Source organism: Sylvia atricapilla, chromosome 7 (assembly GCF_009819655.1).
Source record: "Sylvia atricapilla isolate bSylAtr1 chromosome 7, bSylAtr1.pri, whole genome shotgun sequence".
Lineage (NCBI taxonomy): Eukaryota > Metazoa > Chordata > Aves > Passeriformes > Sylviidae > Sylvia > Sylvia atricapilla.
In genome coordinates, this window is record NC_089146.1 from 2668076 (window position 1) to 2685331 (window position 17256).

The window sequence follows — 17256 nt, forward strand, 5'->3', positions numbered from 1 at the left end:
CGGCCAATCCGCGGCGCCGGGGGCCGTGGCTCGGCCGGGGGGCGTGGCCGCCCGCCATTGGCGGGGCCCCGCCTGACGCGAGGACACCGCCCTGCCCTTCCCCCCGCGCGCCGGGGCCCTGAGGGAGAGGGGCGTGGCCGCCGCTCCGCGCTCCGGCCCGACCCTCAACGCGCGGCGTGCTTAAACAGCTCCAAACCCCTCACAAACACACACAGCCCAAGTTACTACCGCCAATAAAAAGCCCTCGAGCCCACCTGCATCACAGTCCCTCCCTCCGAACCCCCCCTCAGCGCCCTGAGGGCACGGAGGAAGAAGTCCCGTTTCTCCGCGGGCTTTGAAGTAACCGCAGACAAGCATGGGATTGCATAGAAATGCTTTATTATGTTCATTTGACCAAAGTAATTAAAATAAGGCATTCCGGGTTAGATGTAAACATAGAGGTCAGCAACACAGCAGGTGGCTGCCGCGCAGTGAGCAGGTGTATGGCAGCAACAAGCAAGAGTGTCAAGTTCTGCTCCTCAAGGGGAAACAGACATTCAAAGATATATTAATATTTAATCCTGTTAAGAACATGGTTTCTCTCGAGATTCGATTCTGAAAAGCGAGGGTTCAAGTCTGAAAGACCAAGCTACTCCACGTTCTAGAGATAAAATTGCCTTTTACTACCACAACTCTCGACACCCAGAGAACTACTCTGTTTTGTACAAAAAACATTTAAATTTTAAGGTCATTAAATATTATATATTCTACATGTGAGCACACTGTTATTACTAACATGTGCTTTAAGTGTCGCTTCCTTTGAAGAACATAATAGAGCACATTTATTTTACTTACATTCTGATGCCTGATTTTACGCCATTTATTGATATAGAAAATGATTCTGCATTACTCTACACAGTAGTAAGCATCTGCCCTACTTGTCACTGACAATGTCTCTAGCAATAAGTTCCTTCATTATTTCATTGGTGCCACCATAGATTGGCTGAACACGGGCATCCACAAAAGCTCTGAGGGAGGAAAACAAAACAAAACAAAACAAGGAAGTATTACAAACAAAACCTTAGAATGAACATACAATCAAAAAACAAAGAGCATTTTATCTTTAGAGATCCCTCTCTTTTCAAACTGAACATTGATAAAGTAGTTCTTGTTTTTTAAGAGGCTTCAACTACCTAGAATATTACAACTCTCCAGGGTGCTGTGTGCCAACCAGGAACTGGGTCAGTATCCCTTCCCTGCTTGTTTATAGTGTAAAGTGCCCTCTATTGCCTCTAATTAAACAAAAAAATAAAGCCCTATAAACCTCCTACTACTCCACTCCCAATTCTTGTTCCTGATGACAGAGCTTTTCCATCTTCATTCTTTTTCATCGCACAGAGAGCAGCCCAGGAGCAACGTGGCCTTCTGTGGAAACCTACATCTTACTGGACCACAGATATAACAAAACCCTGTACACACAGACATGCAGGGGTTCAAGGACACCCCAAACACGCCTTCAAGTTATTTTAAAGCAACATTTCATACTCAGTGTATGGATTTTTTTTTTTAATTAAGTTTACTCAGTTAAAAAAATTAGCTTATTTATGACAACTGCATAGCAGTCCTGCTTTTACTGTTTCTACTGTCAGATTACCATCTCTTTGATTTTTTTAAATAAAAACAGTACCAAAATCTCTGCTTAGTGTGTCACATGGCCTGTACACAAACTTCACAGATAATACACAAGGATGTGTACAAAAGCTCCATAAATGTCTCTAAATTCATAAAGTTAGAAAAAAAAAATGGGAATGGCAAGTTCTTTCATCTACATAAAAATCTCTTAACTTTTTCATTTTCAAAGGTGCAAAAAAGCTGAATGCAGCCAGTTATGCTCTTGATTTGACAATCTGATACTCAGTGGTATCTGATCAACATATTTTCTTCACTCATATGCATTTAATTTCAGATAAAACACGAAGTGGCTCCTCTCATTTCTACTTTTATAGTTTTGCTTCTGTTTTTTCAATTAACGCTTTCTTGTAAAAAAAACAGCTGCTCTTTTGTGAAGAAAAAACAAACAAATCAAGAAACAAACCAGACAATAATTGCTGAACAGCTTATAAGTTATTTGGAGAATCCAAACAAAGCCTTCCTGCAGACATCTGTACAGTAGATTCCCTTTCAATTACACATGATGAGAGAAGGAACAGTAAATCACTACTAACACTAAACAACCAACACACAGCTCGAAGGAAGTGCCTCATTTGACTTTGCAGGTCATCTTTTATCATGCAATCTGAAATGTTACACTTACTTTGCAATCGGATACTCCCACATGTACCCCCATCCTCCGTGCATTTGCACACACTGAGTGGCGATGCTGTTTTGGAGATCAGAGCACCTTCAATGGCCAAAAGGAAATTTGCTTTTAGAAGGACATTATGTTGTAAGACATTACCAAAGATAAAGATATGTCAACAAGACAAAAACCATAGCACGATTAGTAAGAAAGAAATACTGTTCAATTTAATGCATTAAAGGTTTGTTCCCTTTATGGGACAGCTTTCAGAAAAGGAAAGGTTTCAAGATAGGCTTGTTTACCTTTCTCAAAGGCCAAGAAAATCATTTTGTGAAGCAAGTTAAAACACTCTCTTTTCTTGCCAAATGCCTCAGCTTTGTCAGATATTAACAATAAATCAGGCCTCCCCTGACCACTGTCATTAGTAACACACCAGGATACACTTTGAGCATACCCATCACCTGGGCATCATTTATTTTCTGCAATAAACTTTGTCAATAGCCTTTTCCACAATAGCCTTCAATTCTAAAACATGCTGTAATTCTCTAACAGCATTTCTTAACTGCAAAATATGGATTTAATAGCAAAAAAAAAAAAAAAAAACTTACTGCACTGAAAAACTCAAGCTATTGTTGGAAGAGATGAAAAAAACCAATTTCTAAGTGCACAGCTTTCAGTGGCAACAGAAAAAAATGAAAATGACAAGCCAATTGCTTCTGCTGGAATCATGGCCTTTTTCCCAAACCATCCCCTCATTCATTTACATCCTTACAGTTTATTATACCAATTGTAATTCTGCAGCAGTGAGTTATTGCAACTCTCTTTTCTAAATACATTCTCAAATTCTTTTAGGTATGTACCACAACCTGTCACAAGAAAAACCAAACCAAAACAACCCTGGAGATCTTTCTCCAGATATGAAAAAGAGATGCACAAACCAGGTTTTAAAATCCTAAAAGCTCTAAATCAAGTGACTGCCTATACAAAAAAGTTTGAAGGAAAATTCGAGACTAGAGACAACCCCCTAGTATATTAGGGAATAAAGCAATTCTACATTCAAGCATTTTCTAGGCCATTTAAATGAGTCTTATGGAAGGACTCCACTGAGGAAAGAGGAAATCCACAACAAATCATGATGGCAAACAGCTGTGAAAGTCATGGAGTTTCAAAAGCCTTGCTTAGGGGAATTTGTTGAGCAAGTGAGTCTGCATATCTCAGCTGGCATTAGTTGACTCCTCCTCCTCAGAAATGAATGCCTCTGCTTCTGTACCTGGTACTTCTAGATAATCACTGCCAGGAATAACACTCAACCCTTTTCTTCCACTGTAAATATTTCTGCTCATTTCCTCTATACTTATTTTGAAAAGCCTAAAAACTGTGTGAGTATCTTCCATAAATTTCTTTGCTCATGTCTCATATGATTTTTTCCCTCATCTTTGCAACAAGCTAAAGCTATACAAATTCATGTACCACTATCTTAAGATGTTTCCAGTTGATTTTCTCTAGTAAAACTAAGTTAACATATCATATCACACCATAAAGTATGGGGCGAGGCAGAAGAAGTTCTGGACAATAAAGGACTGTTCAGTCTCAGTTACAGCTGTAGGTAACTATTTCTTCCCAAAACCAGATAGCTTTGAGAACTCAATAGGCCAAACAGCTATTGTTAAGTAACATTAACTAAACAGTATCATAGAGCTTCAAATATGTTTCAATTTAGCTCCAAATATTCAAATTTTGCTTTAAAAAAAACCAAGCCAAGCCATATACCCCCTTGAAAAAAACAAGAAAGAAAACTAAGAAACATCCAACAACAAATTGATAACAATAAAAAGTTAAGTTTTGTCTAAATAGCAATGGAGTATTTACTTAAAGGTAAAGCAGAGGCCTGATCTTGTTATTAATGGAAGCCTGTTTTAAAAGTATGCCTTTATTTTGCAATTGATCTGGCTCAACCCATCCCGGTTTTCAATGTAACTGATTTTTGTTGACCACATCATTAGAATGAAGATCACGCAAGAAACCCGTCCAGATGACTGTAACAAAACCTACCAGTACTTTGCCATGGAGGCTGTGGCAGAGTCCAGGCGTTTATCTGCGTGGAGCTGCAGACAGTTGTCCATAAAGGCTCGGGCCACACAAATCTGCGTTTTTATTTCAGCCAACTTGTGCTGTACTGTCTTGTTTTGGATGTGGGCAGAGGGGGTAGAGGAAAGAAGTAGAGTGCAGTTTAATACTTTAGGTAGAAAATGCAGCATTTTCCAAAAACGATTGCTGTTAGAAATCACTATTTCAAACTTTAGCTCTGTGCAACAGAAGACGCTCTACTTTTCAGACAATTACGTATGCACCATTCTTATTAGACAAAGTTACTGCTCTTTACTTCTCAAGGTCAATTCAAAACACAAATTTAAGAGAAAAGGCACAAGAGAAAGAGAAAACAAATTCCTAGAGAGCATGTGGCAGGAGGCCCAGAGTGCTCTGTCACTCCTGTCACTCTTGGCTCCCTCTTGTGAAGGAACATCCTTTCACTCTCTAGAGCCATGAACTTTCCCAATTAATAACATTTCACCATCTGTTGAATGCTTTTTCTATGTATTCTTCAGAGTTTAAGCTACATGCAAAGAGACTGAAGAAAAAAAAAAATAGACTATTAGAAAGTTCTTCAGCACTGAGTTCTGTCACATTGGATAAGGCCATGTAAAACCAGAGCAGGCTGGCATTCAACCACCTTCTTGTAATTCTCATAGGGAGGGGATAAAAACATCACCCACTGATAAAAGTTCTTTTTTATTTCAGTTCTAGAAACATATATATTAAAAAAAATCTTGCTTCCCTTGACAATAAACATACTGGAGCAGTGTACTACTACAAGGAAAGAATTCACTTCAAACGCTGTAATGTGGCATGAATAAATGAAAATGAACTCTACCCAAGGTAGAGTTTTAACTGGAAAAGATTATTTAAAATATGCACATTCAAGTAATCAGCAACAAAAAAAGGAAATTGAAGAGATAGGCAGAGATACATTATTTTGGCAAAAATAATATATTTTATGAAATTTACTGTCCACCTGCTGGTGGCCTAGCCTAAAAAAGGAGATTATTTTGGAGATCTCTGCACAGGGAACTACTATAAATAGGAAGCATCCCTGCCTACATTAAAAAAGTTAAAATATCATTCTTTTGTGTTTCAGTCACACAGTGTGCATACTAAATTCCATCTGGAATTATGGATTCCTGAAAGTTAACTTTAAAAACAGATGAAGGTCATAACCTCCTGAACGATACCTAGCATTCCAGCCTCTAAAAGTTTCAGTTCTGGTGCTCTTCACAACTAAAGATTTGAGTTTGACAAAGTCTCAAGACATGGAAATGGATTTTTTTTGTTAATTATTTCAAAAGTATATCCAAAAAAGAGGCAGCCAACATCTTTAGCCCATAGAAGTCAGTTCTATCCTATAAACCAAACATGCAGGAGCTTGGCCTCCTTCAGCCTCAGGAAAATTGTAGTATAGCAACCCTGTGGAAAGCAGCACCTATTTTATGATTGCAGCCAAAGGCTGTGGGCGCAAACGTCTCAAAACTCAATTACCTACCCCCATGAGGAGTGAGCTCTGCCCACAAAGCATGACACAACAGTTCCACATGCAGTCACACAAACACCCAGACTACTGCTGCCTGAGGAATCTCATGACAGCATTCATGAAGCACCTCTGCAGGGCAGCAAGGTCACTGCTGGGAGTTCCCTCCTCCAGCAGCCTCCAAAATAATTCTTCTGCAATGTGCAGAGGAACATAGTACCTGCACAGGCAGCCCCCAGGATTTCAGGCACAGACAAATACAGACAGGTGTGATTAGGACTTCTGGCAGTAAAATGCAAGCCTAAGATCATCAAGGGAATGGTTCTTCAGCATCAGCAAGGAGCCACTTTATCTCCTGCTACCTATTTCCCTCTCAGAAGCAGCACTGCTGCAAGGTCACCGACCCAAATCATAAAACATATATGTTAAGCCTTTTCTGGTGCTTTCAAAAAAATATTATTTTTGCATTTCAAAAATGAACAATGGGCATGGAGGCAAAACCAGCCACAGTCCAAACAGTGAAAGCTTTGAAAATTACCCTTTCAAATCAGCCCAGTGATTTTCATTTGTTCACTGCTTCACATACACAACTGTACAGCAAACATATACTCAGTTTGTGAGCTCTAACTCACCTGCAAATGTGCAATTGTCTTCCCAAAAGCTTTTCTCTGCTTCACATAATTCCTTGTTTCTTCAAACATGAATTCACAGCCAGCAAGAGCCATATCAGCAATTAGCAGTCTTTCCTTTTGAAACACAAATTACAGAATCAAGTTGAGTTAGTCCTACATTTGTCTGCATCAGATGCACAATTAGGACACAGATGTTCAGTGTTGTTCATTAAGGGAGTGGGAGCAGAAGTCACATAAAATATCAAACCAGACATACTGCATTACTGAAATTAATGAGTTGGCCAAATGCCTTGCTGTCTAAAGCTCACTTTTAAGTCTTTACTGGCGCAATGTTCCATCACAATGACTCAAAAAATAGCTACAGACTGACCACAGGAATCCTACCAACTGAAAAATTCCCATCAGATTCTGTTTCAATTACTGGTTTCCACTGCTCAGTTTAAACAACAACTGTATTTAACAATTTCAATAGGATAACTCTAGGGGGGGAAAAAAAGCCTACAAAAATTGCCTTTTTTTTTTTTTTTTCCTTCTTCACTGCATGGTGAAAAACAAAAGCTAAATACAGAACAATTTTTTTTCTGGCAAGATTGAAACAGTGTGATGCATTACATTGAACCTGTCCCTGAGCACATCTATTTAAAGCAGTAAAAGACTTCCTTTGATCAGGTTTTGTGTTTACTCACAGTATAAAATTAAAAAACATGATCCCTACCAAATGAGGTAAATACATCATAGCTTTGACAAAGCACAGACACATTTTGAAAAAGTCATTGCCTCCTTGTCCTCCTAAATAATTCCAAAACTTCATAAACTGACTTGTAAACTAGCAAGGTATTTTGGCAGCTGAACAATTTCTTTATTATATTAACAGAGTTCCATGTAACTTTAATATGCTTCGACTTGCAGAGGAACTAGAACAGCTAGAACCTCATCATCACTGGAACTCAGGAGTTGATAGTTATGTGTATTTTCCTGTATTTTTTTCTATCTATCTTTCTCCCTTCTAATTCTCTTTTCATGGAACATTTTGGGTAACACAACATCAGACAGGTCTAAAGGTTGCTAAATCAAACAGGCCAAGTTAATGCTAAGGTAAGTGTTTTATGTTAATTGGATGTTGCACTACATCCTTTGTCAAGGTTCCTTGATTTTCTGTATTTTGCCAGTAAACTTGTGTAATTTTGACCCCTTGAGACTATCTGGTCGCTATTTCTCCTGTGAGCTCAACCCATAGAAATGTCTGGGGATTTTACAAAGGCATCCAGTACACCACAATAACATGAACTTCAGGACTAATGCCAAAACCTCTCTGTACTCTTCCTGCAGACAGCACTCACATTCCTTTTACCTGAGGGAGTTCTGCCATCAGATAGTAGAAGCCTTTGTTCTCTTTTCCAAGCAAGGCGCTGGCTGGCAACCGCACATCTTCAAAAAACAGCTCTGCTGTGTCCTAAGAGGATTTAAAATGCAACAGTTGAGAGTCTGACATTCTCATCCCATTAAACTCATTTTCCCCTGTCGTTTTCTTGCTGCTGTGCACTGTAATGTGAATTCCCAGATTTAGCCTGGGAGGATCCTCCAGAAGCCATCTAGCTTACACTCAGAGCAGCTCCAGAAAAACAATCAGCTGAGGGCCTTGTCTAGTTAAACTTTCCAAAGCTCCAAAGGTGAAGGTTCCAGGACCTCTCTCAGCCCCTGTTCAAGTATCCAATCACTTTCCAGGTGGACATTTTTTCCTAATACCTACTAAGAATCTTCCTTAATGTAACTTGCCTCCTTTGCCACTCTCCCTTTCACTCTGCTCCTCAAAGAAGGATCAGGCCCCACCATCTCTATAGCTAAACACATCAGTAAGATCCTGTTCTTCCTGGCTTCTTCAGAGTAAACGCATCCAGCTTCTTCAGCCTCTCCTTGCACATCACACCCTTCAGACTTCCACAAGCAAAAACTGGATACGTATCTTGCGTGTTTGTGCTCTGAAGTCCAACAACTCAAACAGAACCATAGTTCCACCTTGTATTTATTTAGCAGCTGCCAGGCATTGAGTGGGTTTAGACTTTCCCCAAGTCTATTGCCTTAGAGGTTGCATGAACTCACTTGAGCTTTCAGGCCAATTTTGTTGAGTTTGCGCCCTTTGATGAAACCTTTTGTTCCATTTTCCACCAGGAAAAGGCTGATGCCGTGAGCAGGGGACCGCGCCTCCCGGTCCGTGACCGCAACCACGATCACCACGTCGCTCATCCAGCCATTGGTGATGAACACCTGGGAAAAAAGGCAACTCACAGTAAAGCAAAGTGGATAGAGGCTACAAGACATCACCCAGGAGCAGAGAGTAAAACTACACTGACACTTTCAAAGCCACGGTTCAAGCTTTTGATATTAAGTGTTTTTGGAACAAGGCAGACATTAATTTGAGAAGTGTTTTGTGGGGTAGAAGCGTGAAGTTAAAGAATGAGCAGATCTGTTTCTTTTGTCTGTCCCATGATAAAGAAGGAATATAGTATCAAATGTGGATATTAAATTAACACAGAGATTCTCTTCTCTAGATATGAAATTAGTAAGGCAGTACACTCAAAACTATCAATGGCTCCTTGTCACAACTGCTTACTATTATCCTGCAGAACAACTCATGAGCCTGTCAAATGGATCCATCTTCAGTTCAGCAAAAGAAAGCTTTCTGTCCTGTTTGGCTTCAACTGAGTGGCATGAGCACCTTTTTAGCATCTATGCATATCTATCTGCTTGCACGCATTCTCACCACTGAATGATTCTCAGCACTTCTGCTATGACCAGAAGTCTCTGTCAGTACTGTGTTATCAGCAGCAGTACAAAAGAGGATCAAGACATTTCATAGCTTTCAACAAAACTGTCTGTTGAACCCACACTCCCACTTCAACACTATTTCTGCCTTCTTATTTTTTATTATAGTAATGAAAGAACTGCTTTGGCACAGCTTGACAACACAGAGAGAGCATCTGAGGCAGCTGTTTTGGTGTTTTCCTAACAAGACCAGCAAGCTCCTGAAAAAAAGATTCCACAGCTTAAACTGTGGCAACACAAGTTTTTAGTCAGGCCACAGAAGAGTTCACAGATGTTGATTGTTAAACATCAGTACAAAGAACCATACTGGTCATATCACACAGCACATTTTTCCCCCTTTACGGTTTAAGGGAAAATAAGCCTTTTAATTGGCTTAAAACTACAAAAAAACCCATGCAAGCCCCCCCCCCGCCCCCCCAAATCGGTTTGTAAATTGCCTGCAACAGACATATCTCAAGATCTATAAAAAAAAAGTAACTGGAACAAAAATCCCCACTACAACATAACCCACATGAAAAACGGAAACCAAAAGTGAAATGATTGGGAGGAGATGCTGAGAGTGGTGCACATCCTGCTGCATTCAGCTAAATGTTTTCAGTTCCTAAAGCCCATGAGCAGTATGTATGTCAGTGCACTTACCTTACTCCCATTAAGAATCCAGTCACTTCCATCTTTTTTTGCATATGTCCGTACTCCTTGCAAGTCACTAAAACGAAATTCAAAAGGTCTTTCAAAAAACCATTCCAGAAGCTGCAATTTGTACCTTGAATTCTATCCAGTCCAAAATAAGGCAGATTTTATACCATCCAAACATGGGCTCAGTGAAAGGACAGTGAGGCATGGTGAAATAGCCAAGTGTAACAGAAAGCACAAGCACACTGTGGAAAAGGATGATAAATCCATAGAGGTCCCATTTCCCCATCTCTGCTTGTGGAGCTGGTGTAATACAAGCCCTGACATCAGCAGGCCAGCATCCACTTACACCAGTATGCCTCAGACAACAAATGCCAGATAAAACCACATCCTCTCCACAGGCTCAGTCCTGATCAGGAGGCTCTGTGAAAAGCCACAAGCAACCTCTGCCATTTGTAGAAACGTGACACCAACAGGTTTTGCACTTCATGCATCCCTCTCTCTTTTGGAAACTGGTCAGATAGCAGTGTCTACTCCAGACATACAGTGGGCAAAGAGGGACATTTTTCTGAAAGGATTCAGAGGAAAGAAAAACAAGGTGGTTCTGTTCTACAGAAAAAGCTAATAGTAAAGCCAAGCCTCCCTTACCAAGGTGTGTCACTTCTCTCTCACCATGCTTCATGTTGTAAGTATATTCACATAACAAGCAAGTCGGTAATTATAAACTTAAGACTGCATAAACAAATACAAAGTGTATTTGCTCACAGTGGGACAATACAGAAATGGATTTTGAGCTACTATCTTGAAATGACAAAGCTGTAACACAGTAACCTATAACAGGTTTTTCGAGTCTTACATTTTTTGTCTTGCCCACACAAAAAATGAGCATAAGACATCAGTATCTCTCATCAAAGACTTCAACTCTACCAATGTGGGATAGCCTAGTCTGTCAAGTAACTAACCAGGAGGCTCAGAATGTTTTTCACTGACAAGTGAACAGACACCAAACAATGTTGAGACCACTTCTTTAATATTTGGCTTACCTGCCAGCCCCAGGTTCTGTCATGGCAATAGCTCCAATGCACTTGCCTGCAACCATTTGGGGGATAAAGTGTTTAATCTGTTCTTCAGTGCCATAGTTTGCAATGTAGGGCATGACTATATCTGAATGAAGGCTGAACCCTGGGCCTGTACAGTTAACATACATCCTGGAAAAAAATGGGAGGGGGGAGGTTCAGGAAAAAGTACTACCAAAGACTTCAACACTGAACTTGCACCGTTACAACACAGACCAAATAATGAAGAAATGAAGAAAATAATGAAGAAAACCCCACTACAAAGAAGCCTCAGAGATCTTCTGGCACTTTTATCACAATTTATAGAACTTAATTTCACAGTCAAATGGGTATGTAACCTACCAGGCCAAAAAAAAAAAAGCTTCCCCCCAGTCACAAAGCCAATATTACCCAAACAATGATCCAGAATACTTAAAGCAGGAGGGTTTTACACATATGTAAACAGGAAAGATAGCATCATTTTCTGTAAGCAAATGTAGTCCATAATGAGGATAACTTATGGGAAAAAATCCAGTCCCAAACAATAAGATCATTGAAATTCTTCCTGAAGCATGCAGTACTCACTGCTCCTCCCAGACAATGGCTGAAGAGAGAATATCTGCTCCAATGCCTCCATGTTTTTCAGCAATGGCAACGCCCAGCAGACCCTGCTGTCCAGCTTTTTCCCAGAGCTCCCTGCTCACCTGGCCATCCTTCTCCCATCTGCAAAGCAAACACAAAACCAGGGTCACACACTGAACCCCCCACGTGCTGCTGTTTATCTGCCACGGCTGTTGCTTCACACTGGAACACCAACAAACAGTGTGGAGGTAAACAGACAACTGTATGTCACAGCAGCAGCTTAATCACAGAGTTGGTAATCTTCAAATCCACAGACGACACTGTAAAACAAGTTTGAGTCTCTGCTTCCAATGTATAACCTGACAAGATTTCATTAAGACTCTTACACCAGACTGGTATTTATGCAATTTAGCCCAACCATCTGGACAATTACAGGCAGGTCTTTATCCTCCTAACGCTCCATTTACCAATGTACACTTGCCCACACAAAAACCGAGCATCACACATCAGTATCTTTCATCAAAGACTTCAACTCTACCAATGAAAAGTGCTTTATCAGAACCAAATGGTACCATATTAGACAGTTTTGTATAAAAGTCTGTCCCTGTGCACTTCTTACCAGTCTGCATCTTGGCAAATTACTGCTTTAAGGTACATTTAAGTTTGTGTTAATAGATAGTTGAGGCTTATCTGCTGACAGTTTGCAAACTTTAACACCACAGGAATCAGCTCTTCTTAGAAAATTAGTGCTTCTTTATGGGGTCTGCCAACTCAATAGAACGTTGAATGGCCATTAATGGTCCAGGTTTCATTTTTTATGCCCCCTTTTTTTTTTCTAATACAACAACTTTTAAATTATATGGTTATCAGATTATACCAGAGACATTCCTCTGATGCACCTGTGTGCAGCAGAGCTATACCACAGCTATTTACCCACAGTTTATCAAGTATCTTAGCCGATACATAAAACAGAATCACAGAATGGTTTGGATTGGAAGGGACCTTAAGGCTCATCCAGTTCTGACACCCTTTCACAAGCAGGGACACCTTTCACTAGCCCAGGCTGCTCCAAGCCCCATCCAACCTGCCCGTGACCACTCCCAGTGATGGCACAGCCACAGCTTCTTTGGGCAAGCTGTTCCAGTATTTAAGCTGATTCACAGAGCTTTTGCTCCTACACTGGAAATCTTAGATCTCTTTTTACCATCTTCTCTCCCCCCCTAATCTCTTTCAGGGACATTCCTGTTTCTACTTCACCCAGCACCAAAGCTTCTTCTCCTCACAATAATCCATAGTTGCATCCAGTGATGCTGCATTTGCCTCTTCACCTCAGCCCAGACAATGAATAAACTGTGCCTGAAGCCTCCTTGTTTACCTGACAGGTGTGAGAACAGAGTGGTTCATCAGCCACTGAAGTGATGCAAGGATACAAGTTCAACTTGATCCAGCCTCCCTAAGAAATTGTGTTAGCAAGAAGACAAATAGGATCTTCAGCAACCTCAAGCAGAACCAGTAACACGTACACAAACCTGGCCTGAAAGTCCTTCCAACACAAAATGAGAGAAAACATCTGGTTTTATGGACAGAATATGACCGTACAGTGGAAGAGCATACTACTACAAGGTTGTGGTTTGAGGATAAAAAACCAAAAGTGCCACCAACCCTGCTGCTGCTCATTCCTGCCCCAGAGCCATGATGCTCCATCCACTCAATTGAGGCACCTCAGCTGCTTGTGGATACACACTTGAGCTGTGTCAGGATCCTCTCATCTAGCAGGGCAATTTCAGAATAAGCCCTTTAGCCCTTGCTGTTTTCACATCAAGTATGCTAGAATTGCTTAAGACACTACTACAGCTTGACCCTTTCAGTTCAAAACCATACCCTGAGCTAATTTCCTTCCTATCCACCACTAAAATGTGATTGGGTATGCCTAAAATAAGGGCTAAAACCACCTTCCAGCCCTAATTCAGTGGAATTGCAACACTTCTAAAATGTATATATGTCCACAGAATTAAAAAAAAAAAGAAGAAATTCAAACAAAGATGTTTCATGCAAGTTTCTTGGCAATACAAAATTCACCTCACCATGCTATATGTACTTGCATGTAGCTACAAAATCTACTGCAAGAGAGACAGTAACACACGATCAAAGCCTTTTTCAGTGACTATTTCCCAACAGTGTGGGAACTGAACTGTCCCCCAACTCTGCCCCAAAAACATCTGTGTCAGCTAATCCTGGGGGCAGGGAAACTTTGCTGCAACTCTGCACACTGCATTTTGCCTGCTGATGGGACTAAGCTGAGGATGCCAGATTGTCTACACTGGAGCTCAAAGGATGCATTCAGTTTTGATTGTGTGTGATTTCCTTCACTCATGCCTTTCACAGGCTTGTTTTGATTTGGTAAATTTGAAATAGAAAGCTTGTACATGAAAACTAATAACCTTTAGAGCCCATTGTATCTGGAATAACACTGCAAAAAGCACTTTGGGGAAAAATTAATATTGACAAACCAAAATGTTTAAGAGGTTATCTTACTCTGCATGAAAAGGCAGCACTTCTTCCTGAAAGAACTTCCTGGCACTCTCCCTGAAGATATCATGCTCTGATGAGAAGATCCTCCGGGTGCCTATATCAGTCAAAGTTTTAGCAGAAGACGGCTCCAGGCGTTTTGTGCCATGTTGTTCTGTCTGCAGAGGACTGAAAAAAGACAAATTAATACATCTGTTAGGACACAGGCACCCTATTTGCACAACCCTTTTCAAAGGGAGGAAACTCCCGTGTTACTAAATGCAGTTCACATCCCAACTCTGGCACACCATTAGGTCTAAAGGACACCCATGACAAATACAAATAATTAACATGCACTGCACTCCACTGGACTATTAATAGAGGTAAAGTAAGGCTGGTTTGTCCTTAACACTTCAAATTATATAAATTAAAAACAATAATAGTACATACAGAGGTAAAAAAAATTACTCTAATGAAATCACATGTAAAAATAAAAGAATGTTTCAACAAAAAAATAAAAACTGAAACAGTGGTAAGTAGAAACCACTCAAGGAAGTATAATTATGAAATAAGAAAGAAGGGATTATAACATTTTTGTAGGGGTTTGGAACATCAAGGATGACATACTGCTTTAAGGATGAAAGGAAAATTCACTTCTCATATTTGCACATTGATTTCTTCGACTTGCTTTTATTGTATTGCCATGAAACGTCAGCAATTTTAAGCACAGAGCTGAGTACGTGGAAAAGGCATTTACTTTTCTTTTCTCAAACTATTTTTTTAATCTCTCAGTTCCTCTGCACATCAACTGTCTCTAATCCTACAGAACACGGCTGAGCCTATGCCTATTTACTCTGTTGTAAAGGCAAAAGTCTTTATTTACTACCACATGTAGTTACTCGGGCTCTGCCATTGCAATAATCCCCCAGCAACACAGACTTTACTTACTTCTAATAATATTGGGGGAAAAAAATGGGATACAGTACCTTGCTAGTTGAGTATTTTGTACCCTCAAAGCTAAACACCGTGACTCTCTCAAGAGCTCTATCTCCTTTTTAAAGCCGTTTAAAACGATGCTGAGTTTCATTTAAACCCAGCCTTTTGTTCAGTTGTGGCTCCCATGTCACACAGGGAAGGTGTGACCCCTTATTCTCAACCACAGCCCTGGGCAGGACGGCTGGAAGCTCCGGGAAGGCGCGGTCCGTCTCCCGCCTCTCTGCCCGGGGGAGCGCAGGGGACACCGGGGCTCGGCGGTGCCCGGCCAAGGTCGCGCCCGGCTGTCACCTGCCGCCAGCACGGGACTCGCTGCCGCCGGGAAATGGAGCAAAGGTCGGCAGATCACGGGGATGGATGCGCTGGCACTCCCGGGCCCCCTCAAACCCCTGCGATGGCAGCACGGACGCGCACATACAGCGCCTGGAAGGCGACACGGACCGCGCGCGTCCACGGCCCCCAAACACACACACAACCGCACAGAACGGACAGCACACATAGCCAGCCCCGAGCCGGCGGGCGGACACATTCACGCCGGTCTTCAGTGGAGCCGCCTCAGGGGCGCTCGCCCACCCTCAGGGATCGGTGCCCTCCGCCCCAGCGCTGCCCGCCGAGCCGGCGCCGCTCACCTGGGCTGGGCGGAGAAGGACCGGCAGCCGGCGGCCCTCAGCAGGCCGCGCAGGCGGAGCAGCCGCGCCGCCATCTTACGGGACAGGGCGGGACGGGACAGAACGGGGAGACAAGGGCTGGACAGGGCGGGACGGGGCTGGACAGGGCGGGACAGAACAGGGAGACAGGGCTGGACAGGGCGGGACAGAACAGGGAGACAGGGCTGGACAGGGCGGGACGGGGCTGGACAGGGCGGGACGGGGCTGGACAGGGCGGGACGGGACAGAACGGGGAGACAGGGCTGGACAGGGCGGGACAGAACAGGGAGACAGGGCTGGACAGGGCGGGACGGGGCTGGACAGGGCGGGACAGAACGGGGAGACAGGGCTGGACAGGGCGGGACAGAACGGGGAGACAGGGCTGGACAGGGCTGGACAGGGCTGGACAGGGCGGGACAGCACAACGCGGCCCCGCCGCCGGAGAGCCCCGAGAGTTCTCCCTGCGCCCGCCCACCTCCGGCTGCTAATCCCTTCCGGGCCGCGGGCGGGAGTGTGGGCAAACAGCCGGATAATTGATGCCTCTCTAACGGAGCTTTGCAGTCAGGGGAGCGGGAGCAAAGGTGACGGCCGCACGAAGGGGGTGTGCGCTGAAGGCGGCTCGTGTGATGGACACCCGGCGTGAGGGACGACCCTCGGGGCCATGGCTCCCTCGTCCTCCTTGTCCCGAGCCCGGGGGAAAGGCGTTGTCACCGCCCCTGGGCGCCCTCCCCTCAGGGCTGCCCTTCGCCGCCCCATTCCGCCGTGTCACCTTGGCGGGCCCTCCTGGCGTCAGGGCGGTTGGGTTTGCAGAACCTGCCCACCAAAATTATTGAGATTTTTTTCCTCTGTGTGTGGTTTTCTTTATTGGTTTAAGGTTTTGTTGTTTGGGTTGGGTTTTTTTTTTTTTGTTTGGTTGGTTGGGGGGTTTTTGTTTGTTTGTTTGTTTTAGGGGGGTGTTTGTGGGTTGTGAGTTTTGGTGGGGTTTTTTTTAGGGGGGATGAACTATCTTTCCCTATTTTATTCTTTTATTCCCCACTTTAATATTTCAACCCCCCTTTTTTTCCCCCCCTTTTTTCCCCCCCTTTTTTCCCCCCTTTTTTTCCCCCCTTTTTTTTCCCCCTTTTTTTTCCCCCTTTTTTTTCCCCCTTTTTTTTCCCCCTTTTTTTCCCCCCTTTTTTTTTTCCCTTTTTTCTCCTTTTTTCCTTTTTCCCCCCCCCCCTTTTTTTTCCCCCTTTTTTTTCCCCCTTTTTTTCCCCCCTTTTTTTTTCCCCCCTTTTTTTTTCCCTCCTTTTTTTCCCCCTTTTTTTTCCCCCTTTTTTTTCCCCCTTTTTTTTCCCACCGTTTTTTTTTTCTCTTTTCCCCCTTTTTTTTTTTTTTTTTTTTTTTTTTCTCCCCCCTTTTTTTTTTTTTTTTTTTTTTTTTTCCCCCTTTTTTTTCCCCCTTTTTTTTCCCCCTTTTTTTTCCCCCTTTTTTTCCCCCTTTTTTCCCTTTTTTCTTTTTTCCCCTTCCCCTTCCCCCCCTT

The 17256-nt window shown here is 42.5% G+C and overlaps 1 protein-coding gene across 1 annotated transcript; it reads right to left on the reverse strand.

Moving 5' to 3' along the window:
* Window positions 1-361: 361 nt before the first annotated feature.
* On the reverse strand, window positions 362-15816 carry ACADL (acyl-CoA dehydrogenase long chain). Its single transcript, XM_066322418.1, has 11 exons — window positions 15717-15816; window positions 14122-14283; window positions 11590-11727; window positions 10993-11157; window positions 9956-10022; window positions 8594-8758; window positions 7845-7946; window positions 6494-6607; window positions 4331-4458; window positions 2294-2380; window positions 362-1007 (listed from the first exon to the last, which is right to left on the reverse strand). Exons 1-11 carry the CDS (start codon window positions 15788-15790, stop codon window positions 914-916), a joined length of 1296 nt encoding a protein of 431 aa, XP_066178515.1. The 5' UTR covers window positions 15791-15816; the 3' UTR covers window positions 362-913.
* Window positions 15817-17256: the final 1440 nt, after the last annotated feature.

What these genes read in the sequence shown, in the direction of transcription:
- ACADL (XM_066322418.1), bottom strand. Translation starts at nt 15,790, where the DNA reads ATGGCGGCGCGGCTGCTCCGCCTGCGCGGCCTGCTGAGGGCCGCCGGC. An exon ending in GTGCTGCCTTTTCATGCAGA is followed by an intron (nt 11,728 to 14,121) that starts GTAAGATAACCT and finishes TTTGCTTTGCAG; the next exon opens with ATGGGAGAAGGATGGCCAGG. An exon ending in ACAGAACCTGGGGCTGGCAG is followed by an intron (nt 10,023 to 10,992) that starts GTAAGCCAAATA and finishes ATTTCGTTTTAG; the next exon opens with TGACTTGCAAGGAGTACGGA.